At 44.0% G+C, this 14,557-nt stretch overlaps 1 protein-coding gene across 1 annotated transcript; it reads right to left on the minus strand.

The window, feature by feature from the left end:
• Positions 1-4,728: 4,728 nt before the first annotated feature.
• On the minus strand, positions 4,729-6,709 carry LOC128451342 (zinc-binding protein A33-like). The gene is made up of 2 exons (XM_053435137.1): positions 6,569-6,709; positions 4,729-6,481 (listed from the first exon to the last, which is right to left on the minus strand). Exon 2 carries the CDS (start codon positions 6,462-6,464, stop codon positions 5,082-5,084), a length of 1,383 nt encoding a protein of 460 aa, XP_053291112.1. The 5' UTR covers positions 6,465-6,481; positions 6,569-6,709; the 3' UTR covers positions 4,729-5,081.
• Between the last annotated feature and the right edge of the window lie 7,848 nt (positions 6,710-14,557).

Genomic DNA, 14,557 nt, shown 5'->3' on the forward strand with positions numbered 1-14,557 from the left:
ACAAACCAAAGATAAAGATCAGAAAATAATGAAATAGTTTTACACACGTGGAAAAGTCGACAGGAGAAATAAAAATGAGTGAGAAGTAAAATGAGAATTAAAAAAGCTTTAGAATAACGAGTTTAACATTTAAATTCAGCAGATTTCTCTTGAAGAAATAAACATGATGAATGAAATCTTTATCTCTAACGTCTCTGATTCAGCGTCACAGAGACTTTCACAGGTAACAGCTTCATGTGATCTCTAATGCCAAAGTATGGAACAATTTTCTGAGTGAAAGTGTGCGTGAAGGTGTGAATGTGTTTGTTAGTATCAGGATCAGAGAATGACAGTTCTCCTCTGTTCCAGTCCAGTTTCACTCTGATCCTCTGGATCTTCTGCACAGAGAGAAGAGATGATCCTGATGGTGACCATGTGTAGTATTTACCGTCATAGAACACTATTCCCCATATTCCAGACAGTTTGTCTCCCTTCCTCTGTTCAGACTCTGCTCTTACACCCAGTAACCAGAAAGTACTGTCTCCAACCAGGACGTCCCAGCTGTGAGTCCCTGAGTTAAAACCCTCAGATCCCAGGACTGAGATGTATTCATCAAACCTCTCTGAATTGTCAGGAAGCTTCTGTTTCTTTCCTCGTCTCAAACTGATCAGATCTTCAGACAGGACGAGTAATGGATGAGCAGAGTTTGGGTCCAGAACCACAGGACTGTAGGAAATGATGTCCTTCATCTTGTTCCAGATGTTGAAGCTCAGGTTGCCCAGATGTTTGGCCTCGTCTATCAGAGCTCCTGAGGCCAGCTGTGGATCATCCAGCAGGGGGCGCTGCTGGACTCGTTCCACTGCAGCCTTGTAGTTGAGCAGGAACGAGACGTCTTCAGCTCTCAGCTCGTCCTCTGTGGTTCTGATTGTGTCTGAAAGAGCCGTTATGTCTCTGCTGAGAGCCTCAATCTTCTCCTTCATCATCAGACTCTTCTGCTCCTCTTCCTCCCTCAGTGCAGCCATCCTGACCTCCTCTTCCTCCTCAAGAAACCAATGAAGCTTTTTAAACTGCTCCTTGATCTGCGTCTCTGTGAGTACGGCCTGGACCTTAATGTGTTCTGCTGTTTGTTCAAACTTTACTTTAACACGTTCAAAACTCTGTAACTTTTCCTTCAAGGGCTCCAGAGTTTCCTGAAGCTGCTTCTTGTGTTGTTGTGCAGCTTCATCGATGGGTCTGAATCTGTGGCCGGTGTGTTTGTCTGAATCTCTGCAGACGAGACACACTGGCTGCTGATGGTCCAGACAGAAGAGTCTGAGTTTCTCTGAGTGCAGACTGCAGAGAGCATGTGAAGAGCCCTGATCTCTCTCCTGTAAGAAGGTCTCACACAGGTTCTTTAACACCAGGTTACAAGGTGGGTTGAACTTTGAAGAGCTACTCTTACAAAGTGGACACTCTTTTACTTCTTTGTCTTTCCACCAGGTCTTCAAACAGACTTTACAGAAGCTGTGGCTACATAACAGAATGACAGGATATCTGAAGACATCTTGGCAGACGGGACAGCAGAGATCCTCTACTGATCTGGAAGCCATTGACTCTCCAGGTGAAGCTGAAAACAGACAGTCAGTCAGTCACGGCTCCAAGAACTTCACTGAAGTTACGATTGTAAAAAGTAATTCAAGCCTTGGATTTGATAACTGGTCAAAAGTAATTTGGCAGGAAAGCTCACACCGACAAAAGACTTGGTTTGTAAAATAACTGCATGAATATGAGCTGAACTCTTATTAAATACAAAGAAGCAAACATATGGAAACAATGTCAAAAATGAAAAGAGGGTTTTATCGATATCCAACTTCCCAGCAACACTTTCCAGCTCCTCTTCCATCCTAAGCCATTCCTCAGCCACTCCGAGCTCACTCCCCCGAGCTGAGCCCAGCCGCCGGATTGAGAAAAACTATTTCGGCCGCTTGTACTCTGTAACAAATCGCTGTAGTTTGTACATTAAAATTATACAGTAACTTCTTGTTCTGTCGTTTTTCAAAGTTTATTTGTAAATCGCAATGCATCACTGGCCAAATTGAATTACAGTAGCTGACAGCATTTTCCTGCAATAACACATTGTAAAATTACAGGCAAGCTGTATTCTGACTGTAGATGGTGCATGTTACTGTTAAATACTGTTGATATCGATTGCGTTGCACGAGGCCGTTTGAAAAAGGTCTTAATTAAACCAATGCTATTGTTTGCAGTTACTAAACTGACAACTTACCAAAGTGAATGACTTGAAGTGAATCAATGCCATTTGAAATTGAAAAGCTAGTATGCAACCCTATCAGGATGCTTTGTTAGGAGAGGAGCAGTTAAGCTCATTAACATCAGGCTAAATCTAGCATGCTAAGGCTAGCTGGGTGAAATGGGATTGGGTCTAAATTGAACTGTCAGTGACAGCAATTTCCCATAATTGTAGCTAAGTTGTGTTTTGAACATAGAGACATTTGGCGTTCATCTTGTCTACTTTATTGTGGGGAGGCAGTTGGCTGTAGAACTGGCTGGTTTTAGTATTCATAGTCTAACAGAGGTCCAGGGCTCAAACTACAAGTGTGTTAAGCAAGAAGATGTCCTTGATTATTGTCCATTAATGGTGTACAAGCTGAATGGCACATCAGTGATTATATTTCACCACTCCCTCCCAGATATATACTGACATGTCAGTACTGGGGGAGGACATCAGACAAGCTGTGTTGTTGGTATTACCCCGTCTAACAGAGGACAAACTACAGTCCCTCCTGGACAAGGAGTGGAATCCAAATCTGACCTGCAGTTCATCAAATAGGAGGATCTCCCTTCCAACATCACACCTATCCAGTGCCGAGGCTTCTCAACGCTTAGCAAACCAAAAGTATGGTTTAGATTAATGTTTACAAAGCACTTAAAACAGAAGAGCTCATTTCATAAATTTAAAAGCTGTATATTGTGATCCATTTTTCATGTTAATTTGCTAATTTATGTAGGCTAAAGAATGCACAACAAATAATTTTACTGAAAGTTTTGGATTGCATTGTTTGTAGTAGGGATGAACTGAATTTAGTTTTCTCACTGATCACTGATCACTGTTTTTTTGTTTTGTTCTAGCAGGTATAACTTTTGCAAAATGATATTGGTATGATCGTGTTACCTTCAACAGTTAAGCTATTTTTGTAATTTTTTTTTTCTTGTACGACGTCGAAAGAACACTGACACTTCCTGACTTTCAAAACTAATTGTCTCAGGTAGTGTATACAGTTTTTTTTAAATTGTTGTTAAAAGCATTGCAAAGAGTGAGACTATATAACAGTTAAACATGTGGATATGTTTATTTGGAAGGCAACAGAAATGCTGTTAGATCATAAACTGCCTTCGTCTGCTGCCCTCTGCAGTTGTCCAAGTAAGACAAAAGTAACAAGCCCATTTAGTTAGTCAGTAATTGTAATGCCGTTATAAAAACAGTGATAGGAATAGCTGGGATTTTTTTTTCTTAAGGGTTAGGCTTAGCAACCAGCACTGACGTAGTTGCATGTAAATAACCCCGGGCATAGAGTCCTTCAATTGAAGATCTCATGATTAGCCCAACAACAGTAGCAGCAAACTAGGACAACTACCAAACAACATTTTAAACCACAACAAACATGCACATGTTTAATAATCCACAACAGAATATACATTACATAACATTTCATTTAGCTGACGCTTTTATCCAAACGACTTAAAATAAGTGCATTCAACCCCGAGGGTACAGGCCCAGGACAACAAGAATCAAGAAAGTACAATTTCTTCTAAATAAAGCAAAACTACAAAATGCTATAAGTAAGGACCATTTAGGTGGTAATAAAGTGTTAATTTCAAAGATTTTTAGTATTTTTTTGTTTTTTATTATTCAAAGTATAGTTGGAAGAGGTATGTTTTTAGTTTGCGGCGGAAGATGTTTAAACTTTCAGATGTCCGGATGTCGATGGGGAGCTCATTCCACCATTTAAGAGCCAGGACAGCAAACAGTCGTGATTTTGATGAGTGTTAAGCAGTGAGGGAGCAACAAGCCGATTAGCCGAAGCAGGGCGAAGTGAACGAGCTGGGGTGTAACATTTGACCATGTTCTGGATGTAGACCTCATCCGTTCACAGGATGGTACGCAAGTACTATTGTTTTGAACCGGATGCGAGCAGCCACTGGTAACCAGTGAAGGGAGCGCAGGAGCAGAGTGTGTGAATATTTGGGGTTAAAACAAGTCGAGCTGCAGCATTCTGAACGAGCTGCAAAGGTTGGATGGCAGCAGCAGGTAGATCTGCCAGGAGGGAGTTACAATAGTCTAGGCGTGAGATGACCAGAGCCTGGACCAGAACCTGCACCACTTTCTGAATGAGAAGGGGGCGTGTCCTCCTGATGTTGTACAGCATGAATCTACAGGACCGTGTTGTTGCAGTAATGTTGGCAGTAAGGGAGAGTTGGCTATCGATTGTCACACATAGGTTCCTAGCGGTCTGAGTGGGGGTTAAAATGGAGTTGTCAAAGTTAATAGTCAGGTCGTGGGTGTGAGAGTCTTTCCCTGGAAGGAAAAGGAGTTCAGTCTTGTCAATTATATATTAAATCTTCATTCTTTGTGTGCTGGACCTTTATTGCAGAAAGTGAAGTAAGAACTTGCTCATCCTACCGGGTTTATGTGCAGTGAATATTTTATAGTCAGAGTGGTTCATAAAAAACAAACTGACTTTTCAGACAAATGTTCATATATGTTGGATTATTTCATATGTGAACAGACTTAATGTGATTAAACATGAATCCTGTCTCATTTGTGAGTTTTAATAAAGTTTGTTGAATGTGAACAATGTTCAGCTGTTATTGATAAATGTGTTTTTATGTGGATCTTCATCAGTTTGCTCGACTTCATGGATCCACACAAAATCTAAATGATAGAAAACATTTTCCATTAAAGTAAAAAACAAACCAAAGATAAAGATCAGATAATAATCAAATGTTTTTACACACGTGGAAAAGTCGACAGGAGAAATAAAAATGATGAATTCAGCTGATTTCTTATGAAGAAATAAACATGATGAATAAAATCATTATCTCTAACGGCTCTGATCCAGCGTCACAGAGAAATTGACAGGTAACAGCTTCAAGGGATCTCTAATGTTAAAGAATGGAAACATCTTCTGAGTGAAAGTGTGTGTGAAGGTGTGAATGTGTTTGTTAGTATCAGGATCAGAGAACGATAGTTCTCCTCTGTTCCAGTCCAGTTTCACTCTGATCCTCTGGATCTTCTGCACAGAGAGAACAGATGATGCTGATGGTGACTCTGCTGTGCATTTACCTTCATGTAAACCTATTCCCCATGTTCCAGACAGTTCGGATCTGTTCCTCTGTTCAGACTCTGCTGACACACCCAGTGCCCAGAAAGTACTGTCTCCAACCAGGACGTCCCAGCTGTGAGTCCCTGAGTTAAAACCCTCAGATCCCAGGACTGAGATGTATTCATCAAACCTCTCTGAATTGTCAGGAAGCTTCTGTTTCTTTCCTCGTCTCAAACTGATCAGATCTTCAGACAGGACGAGTAATGGATGAGCAGAGTTTGGGTCCAGAACCACAGGACTGTAGGAAATGATGTCCTTCATCTTGTTCCAGATGTTGAAGCTCAGGTTGCCCAGATGTTTGGCCTCGTCTATCAGAGCTCCTGAGGCCAGCTGTGGATCATCCAGCAGGGGGCGCTGCTGGACTCGTTCCACTGCAGCCTTGTCGTTGAGCAGGAACGAGACGTCTTCAGCTCTCAGCTCGTCCTCTGTGGTTCTGATTGTGTCTGAAAGAGCCGTTATGTCTCTGCTGAGAGCCTCAATCTTCTCCTTCATCATCAGACTCTTCTGCTCCTCTTCCTCCCTCAGTGCAGCCATCCTGACCTCCTCTTCCTCCTCAAGAAACCAATGAAGCTTTTTAAACTGCTCCTTGATCTGCGTCTCTGTGAGTCCGGCCTGGACCTTAATGTGTTCTGCTGTTTGTTCAAACTTTACTTTAACACGTTCAAAACTCTGTAACTTCTCCTTCAAGGGCTCCAGAGTTCCCTGAAGCCATTTCTTGTGTTGTTGTGCAGCTTCATCGATGGGTCTGAATCTGTGGTTGGTGTGTTTTTCTGAATCTCTGCAGACGAGACACACTGGCTGCTGATGGTCCAGACAGAAGAGTCTGAGTTTCTCTGAGTGCAGACTGCAGAGAGCAGGTGAAGAGCTCTGATCTCTCTCCAGTATGAAGGCCTCACACAGGTTCTTCAACACCAGGTTACAAGGTGGATGCAACTTTGAAGATCTCCTCTTACAAAGTGGACACTCTTTTACTTCTTTGTCTTTCCACCAGCTCTTCACACAGTCTTTACAGAAGCTGTGGCTACATGACAGAAGAACAGGATCTCTGAAGACATCATGGCAGACGGGACAGCAGAGATCCTCTTCTGATCTGGAAGCCATTGAGTCTCCAGGTGAAGCTGAAAACAGACAGTCAGTCAGTCACAGCTCCATGAACTTCACTGAGGTTCACTTCCCCTCTGAGTCGAGGTGTTTGTTAAACTCACGGTCAGTGTGTGGAGCGTCGGCAGGTTGTAGTTTGACTCTTCTCTCCTGTAGCTGGACTCACTCAGGACGTTTGGTCTGGTTTGGTTCAGTTTGGTTTGGAAGGTGAATGTGATCATCTGGTTTTCAGCCTGCGTCTCTTCAGGGAGGAACAGATGCTTCCTGGTCTCTCTGGTGTGTCAGGAGAGGGTGGAGCTTGAGATGCTGGATGATAAAACCTGTAAAACCTGAAACACATGTACAAGCAGCTCTGCTGCCAATAAAATCTCACCCCCCTTATGGACTTCACTTTAACACTTTAACTCTTAACTGTGACTGATTCATCTGCTTGTGAAATATCAACAGTTCATGTGAAATACATTAACGAATGTCCAAGCGAACATGTTGATTAGAAAATTCCACCACCGTACAGTTGATGTAAAGATTAATTTGTTTAGAGCCTACTGCACCCCTCTCTCTACAGCTCCACTCTGGGTGAATTACAAGAAGGAGAGCAGAAACCCAGTAGTACTAGAGCAAGTGAGCTGTTCTGCAAAATGCGTCTAACCACCTTCATGGCCTTGCTGAGGAACCTTACTTTTAAGTTTATGAGTCGGCTGGACCGCTCTACAAACTTTGTAATTGATCTGATGACAGACCCTGGTCGCAGCTCTGTTAAGTACACATCCAAGATCTGGGAACACTGGCATGAGTGCCTTTTTTAGCCCTTTTCCCTTGTATATTTTTATGTAATGTATTGTTTGTATGTATTGTTTCTTATCATGTGGGTATTGAACCTGTAATAAAGTTTATATATTAATGATTAAGGTCAATTATAGTGATTTGACTAGAACGTGAAAGTCAAACCATAATGAAACTTTGAGTCATCTGTTCACATCCTCATACACACTTTGTCTCACACACACGCACACACAAACACACACACAACTGCTCCTGCATGAAAAGTGAACCAAACCCCCTACAGGGGAAAACGTGTGTGTGGGGTGGTGGGGGGGGGGGGCAGGTTCGTCCTCCAGACTGTTTCAGAACCTCCTGCTGGGAGAGAGTCTTTGTAGATAAGAGAAATGATCATTACAGGAGGACGGAGACAGGAAGGCCGCGGTGTCGGACACGTGTCCTCCGTCAGCAATCAGCTCATTAATCTTGTGTTGACCTTCAGAGGACAAGTCAGTCAGAGAGGAGGAGGAGGAGGAGGAGTCAGTCAGAGAGGAGGAGGACGAGGAGGATTCATCCTGGCGTTGGTGGCGCTCGGACTAAGGTGCGTATGATGATATCGTGGGTTCAAATCCCACCTGTGACCTTTGGTAAATGTCACCGTGCTCTCTCTCTGCTGTCTGTCACTTCTCCACCAGTAGAAAGAACTGGAGCGTCACTCAGACTTAACTGGGAATCACAACATGTCATTAAAGGTCAGAGGTGATTCAAACAACTAATTGTTTTGTGATTAGGATCCATTATACTACAAATAGAAGCTGTTGTATCTGTTAATGTCCTTTTTGAAACTTTAGAATTGTGTCTCTGATCATTGATTTGGTAATTATTCTTTAAGTTAAACGCTCCAATCAGTACCTGTAGTGTAAGAATAGAAATATGGAAAGGAAATGAGAGGAGAGGAGAGGAGGAAGAGGAGAGGAGGAAGGGGAGAGGAGAGGGTGGAAGTGAAGGACGAGGATGTGCTGATGAGCGTTTCTGCCGACAGGTTTGAACGATGGGTTTTTCTTGCTGCAGACGAGTTTCCTCTGGACGAGTCACTACGACTCCTCTGCAGAGGAAACAGCCGGCGGAGCGAATCCCGACAGCAGCGACAGGGAACACCCGAGGTGAGCAGCTCCGTGAGGGCGTGTGTCCAAGAGAAGATCAACCAACCACAAGCTGAGGCTGCGGGGGGGGGGGGGGTCTCTGATCATTGACTTTGTAAGATGAGTTTACACAGTGAGATGTTATCAAGGCATCAATATTCACTTTCAGAGCTTTGAATCAGTCGTACATCATTTAACATATTAAATCTATAATGAATACACACGTGCATCAAATCGAGTGAAGCATTCATAAATCATATAGTGTTTTTAAAGAAGGGAACATGGTGGCATCATAGAAATAAAGAGATGTGTTCAGTCTTTGCAGCTGATGTGTGTGAGTTACACCAACACAGAGTTTCATAAATAAACACGACCTCGTTCATCTCGATCAGATGATGAAATTCATGTCTTCTCAGGATCGGATGGATCCAATACCTCCTTATCTCCACTCAGGGAAGTGAGATAACCAGGAAATGCTGCATGGCCCAACTCCACTGGAACAAATAGAATAATAAATCTCATCAGACTCGAGGTGTGAGCGGACTTCATCTTGGTGACGGATTAAAGAAACGTTGTGTTCTCCTTCGGGGGAGGAAGTGGAACTCTCCTCTCTGGTGTCTGCAGTGGGATCATCTCAGTGCCGGAGTCAGAGCTCACGATGCCAAACTCTAAAACCCTCTAAGACCCTCAACCCTCTCCGGCCTCCGCGTGCACCCTGTGAGCGGGCGGGCCACTGGATTAGATGTTCGGTGTAATCTGGAGCCTCGGTGCAGAAACGCTCCCACACAGCTCCGGCTCCTTCTCCCTGCTCCCCATTCAACTTGTTACATCCAGGCCTCTGTCGGGGGGGGGGGGGGGGGGGGGGACTTTGAATCAGCACCTACAGAAGCTGTGGTTTCAGACCTGATGCGTTCAGCACTGTGAGCCTGTGTGTTTAGATGGAACATGGTCATCGTTCCTCCCAGTTGCCTGCACCTCCTCCTTCCCCCCTCCTGAATCATTCATACGTTTGGGTGAAGTAACACACATCTATTATTCATCCCGGCTCCCTGGTGTCGAGCTGCTCGTGAGACCTGGAGGGAGCGGCACGTTGTGTCAGCGGGCGTACCGTACGCAACACCGTGCAACCGTCGTCATTGTGGGGAGATTTGCATAAAGTGAAAAGGAATTTAGCAAGTCAGTTTCACTGCAGGATCTGAACAGGGCGTGAGAACCAGGCAGCAATGAATCACTGAGAGGAAAGTTTCAGTTCAGGTGAAGTGAGAGAAGCGAGAAAAACAACAACAATGTTTTTGTTTATCAGACAGAAGCATGCTCCTCCACACCTTTAATACCCACCCACCACACACACACACACACACACACACACACACACACACACATTGCACATTTTCATGATGAGAGCAGAGGTGAGATAAACTGCTTCTGTTTGCAGGGAAACATCAATCACACACAAAAGCCGCCTCCCAGGTGGCGGTGACCTCCGGTGACCTCTGGTGACCCCGCAGCTCTACCACACTTCCTGCTGGAAACTTCCTGTGTGTTTATAATGTGTGTATTTTGTGAGTATTCACACACAGCCTCAGGTCCGCTGTGTTATTTTTTTTCTAGTTTTATCTCCATAACCAGATTCTCTCCTGGTGTCAGAGTCTCCTCACTGACAGGAGAAGCTTCTAGATTCAGATTCCAGAGCAGAAGATCACGTCCACAGACTGAAACCTGCTGAGTCATCTCACCGACTTTATTTTGAAGTTTCTCTCGTTAAAGACTCCAAACTGCAGCAGCAGCTCCGCCACAATAAAAGAGTTTTTCTTTATGTTTATGTTTGTAATTTCACAAAGTAACTGTTCAACATTGGAACTTAGTGCAATGAAAAAAACTGATTCTCTATCCATCAAAATATAAATGACTGAATTTAAAATTTACCAGCAAAAAAATATAAAGAGAATTTTAAGTTCTCATTATGCAAAATAGCACTTAGCAGTTTAATGCTGATATATAACCGGAATTATAATATTTTCCATAACGACAGAATCTTATCAGGTTTGTATGAAGCTTGAAAACCTGCTTTTTAAAACAATAAATACTAAATACTGATCTGTATGAATGGTTTAAGTCAGATTCTCCTGTTTGGCTCATTTCTCCATAGAATTAATCTCTGTATCTCTTTATTTTCACATTATAATGAATGAAATAAAAAGTGACGACCTTTAAAGCTGTAACATGGGACAATAATGATCTGGTTTCTCTTTGTTGAGAAAGAACTGAGGTTAGTTTCCGTCCTCCTCCACAGATCTTATCCTGTCGTCCAAACCCCCGACAGGAAGAACCTGCCGAGTCGTGATGTTTCCCACCGTGTCGTCACCAGTGAGGTTCAGCAGGAGAACAAGGAGCTGGTGGAGGATCAGGGTGTCAGATGAGGAAAGGTGTTGAAACATCCAGAGATTAGCTTCCCGGGCTTCAGCTCCTAATCCCCCCCGTCCTCTCCGGGAGCTCCGAGACAATGACAGGGTTTGAGGGAAGTGGCTTAACCTGGTGTGGTGCAGATAATCATCACTTCCTCTGCTGACAGGAAGTCGATCCTGTCCCCGGGGAAGTTCCCGGCTCACGGTGTGTGTGTTTTGTGGCGTTTGCAGGAGTCGTGACGTCCTCAGGAAGAAACGCTCGGTTCCTCTGGTTCCCGGCTGCAGGAGCGAGGAGGAGGAGGAGGAGGAGGGAGGAGCAAAGAATGAGGGGGAGAAAATAGGAAGTTAAGAAAAGAAAGGAAGTGAACATTTCTCTGTTTTCATGTGTGAGGCAGAGGAATCATTGTGTTCTCGATGTTCGTTCATGAGGTTTAAAAAGATCCAACCTGAACTCATAGCTTCGTGTTTGGTGGAACATCAGCAGGAGACACACGATGAATAAAGTCGGGGGTTTATCTGCGACCGGGGGGGGGGGGGGGGGGGGGATCCAATGAGCTTTGTTATGCAGCTGTAATGAAGGAGGATCCAGAGCGAAGGCGGTTCAGGCAGTTCCCTGCAAAATATGCATGAGATGAATATTTCATGTTTCACCAGGAGGGCGGGAAGCGACGCTGAGGGCTTCAGGTGGCGGCACACGGCTAAATGAGCGTTTCTATCCTTCTTCTTCTTCCTGTCTTATCTACCTGAGCACATCCACACCCCCCCGCCCTCCTGCTGTGGGGACACAAGTCGGTTTCTGTCTCAGGATGAAGAAGACGTACAAGTAGAAGACGCCTCCTTGGAAACACAAGGAGGTTCCAGAGCTGTTGGACATGAGGGCCGACGCTGTGTCCGACCCGTTCATATCTTCACTAGTGTCACAGTCGGATAAAAAAGACGAAAGAGGTCAAAGGTCATCACAGTCGTTTCTGGACGGTGCTGTTTTTTGTCCCGACACTTTATCACGGACGTCACCCTGAGCAGAGGTGCTCTGGGCAGAGGTCAAAGGTCGCCAGTCTTGTTATTTTAAGTTAGAATCGCCTGTCGACTCTCACAGGTACAGAAGGAGAAGAAAGAAAGTTTGACTGTGGCCGATACAGTTGTCAGCTTCATTTGAAACCACAAGCTGAGGTCAGAGGTGAGTTTAACTCAGTCGCTGCAGTGAGGACGGACAAAGCAGCGAGAGCTCAGGGGGACGACCTACAGGAAGACAGAGGTCGTTTCTCTTTGTGGACGAGGTGTTGTTATCAGCCGTGGACCCACAGTCCGGTGCTGAGCTGCTGCTGCAGACTGAATATAAACCACAGAGGAGAGGACGGACGGAGACGCTCAGATAATCGCTCCTGTGTCCACGTGTCCTCTGTGACTTTGACTTGAGACAAAAAACGCTTTAAATTGGCAGCAAAAGACTCGTGAGTTGTGTTTTAATAGAGGAGAGGATGTAAATATTAAAGAGGACCTCATGAAAGATGATTTTATTTTCCCACATATACTTCGCTGACCTTTTACTGTAACCCTCAAATAACGAATCACTGAAGCAATTAATCAATTCATCGTTTAATCCCTTCAAACACAATTAACTGTCAATTGTCCTTGACAGAGGCTTAAATTTCAGTTTGTATATTATGTGTCTTTATTTGCAGTATATTGGGTAGTACAGTTAAGTACTCTATGTTGTATAAATACCTTGTGAGTATCCTGACTTCTGACGTGCAGCCGTCATCGTGCTGCAGCAGTGGAGTGATAAATGAGACGTTGTCTTATCAGGCTGCAGCCGGTAGCGTCTCACTGCAGCTCCACTGCTGCAGAGTCTCAAAGTGGAAACACACACAGACTCACACTTTACACACACGTTTGTTTGGACGACATTTAAAAAAATCCCAAACTGTGTCACAGATGCCGGCGGATTCGAGCCGGCGGAGTAAATTCAGCGTTTTCTGAAGAAGCGCCTGGTTCCACTGAAGCGTCACCGAGTCTGACTCGGCTCTATTTTAAGCCGGTCGACTGAGATAACCTGTCGGGGGGGCAGGGGGGAGGAAGGGGAGGGAGGTGAGGAAACCTGCTCCACTGAGACTGAGCTTCAAAATGTTTCTCAGTGGTTTGTGTGAATGATGCATCAGGACCAGTGACAGCAGAATATTCAGAAGTTTAGTTTCCCTCGTAGGAAACAGTTAAAACAATTCCAAAACAACCTGAATCTGATGTTAATCACTGTTATTGATTTAATATTCAGGTTCACTTTGACGCCTGCAGCCAAAACCATCATCGACGTGTCCTGAGATCCAAACACTCAGATTCTGGATCAAGTTCTGGATCGTGGGAGGAACCGGAAACACGTCTTTCATTTTATTTACAGTTTTGTACGTGTCCTTACTTCAGAAAACAAACATTTAAATTGTCCAATCAAGGGCTGAGATGCTCTGATTAGGTTTCTGTCTCTGAGATGTGTCCTCGTCCACGTGACGGCTCGGAGGACGAGCGGCTGCTCACGATGTCAAACCAGTGCTCCGGCCTGTGTGGATGTGTGGGAGACTAATGGTTTAGAATTAGCTGAATAGCATGTGGGCCGCCTGTCAGCACTATCGCCTGTAAATGGCACTTTGGGACATCTGGGTAAACACCCGCCTCCTCTGGACATGCCCCCCCCCCCCCTCAGCGCCTGGTGCTGGGGAATCATGGGTAATCTTATTTGTGTGCGTTGGCTTCATTTCAGATTAGTTTTACAGGGTAAAGAATCTCTTGAAAAGTAAAGACTGAGGAAATATGATGCATCGATCTACACCTGGTTGAATAAGATAAGAAAGATTAGACTTCATTTTAAAGTATATTTGGTCATTTTAAATAGAACCAGTTCCCTTATGAAACCACATTTAAATTCACTTGTAACGATCTGCACCAAATTTCATAGATCCACAAGCATCCGCCCCTTAAATATAGATTTGTTTTTTCATCAAGACCCATTCATTATCTTTGTAAAATGTTGTAAAGATCCATCTCACCATGTTAAAGAAGATTAATCCTGGACCTGCACTAAAGTTGAATGTGTTCTTTCCCAAAGAATTTCATGAAAAGGCCTGAAATGTCCAAAAAATGATTGTTATATTTATGAAAGTGGAAAAAACCTCCTTGGATCTGCCTCCTTCCTCTAAGATCTCCACCCAGTGTTAGTGGCTTCTCTCCTGAGGCCACATCTTCCACCAAGTTAACTGGGAATCCATAATTTATTTTTCTGTAATCCTGCTAATTAAGAAACAAACAAAGAACAAGGAACAAAACAAAAACTCCTTCTGGAGCCGCCGAGTGTAAACAACACATATTTCGCCACATTCAATAATAATAATGTAATGATGTCATCATGAGGTGAAACACATCGGCCTTAGTATGAAACTAATGAATGTTCCAGTTATTATATCAACAATTGTACCTACTCCAGTGAGGAGCCCTGTGGGACGTCTCAAAGTGCTTCACATATTCTTTTATTGGTTTAATAGTTTAATGAAAACAAAGTTTAACAGATTCATATTTTGAGTTTTTCTTGGCTTCGTTGTTGAATTGAAGAATTCAGTGTCACATGATTTACAGACTTTGGCCTCGTGGCTCAGAGAAGCAGAGAAAACAGAGAGTTCTGGATTCGATGAGTGTAAACCCGACGCTCTCGATCCCGTGAGCCGCCGCTCTGTCAGGAGATCACCGCTAATTACCGGCAAAGGTAAATCCCCCCCCCCCCCTTGGGTTGGGGGGGGGGGGG

The sequence above is a fragment of the Pleuronectes platessa genome, chromosome 11, assembly GCF_947347685.1.
Source record: "Pleuronectes platessa chromosome 11, fPlePla1.1, whole genome shotgun sequence".
In the NCBI taxonomy this organism is placed as follows: Eukaryota; Metazoa; Chordata; class Actinopteri; order Pleuronectiformes; family Pleuronectidae; genus Pleuronectes; species Pleuronectes platessa.

Bases quoted from the DNA above. Each gene is read 5' to 3' on its own strand.
- LOC128451342 (XM_053435137.1), bottom strand. From the start codon at position 6,464: ATGGCTTCCAGATCAGAAGAGGATCTCTGCTGTCCCGTCTGCCATGAT.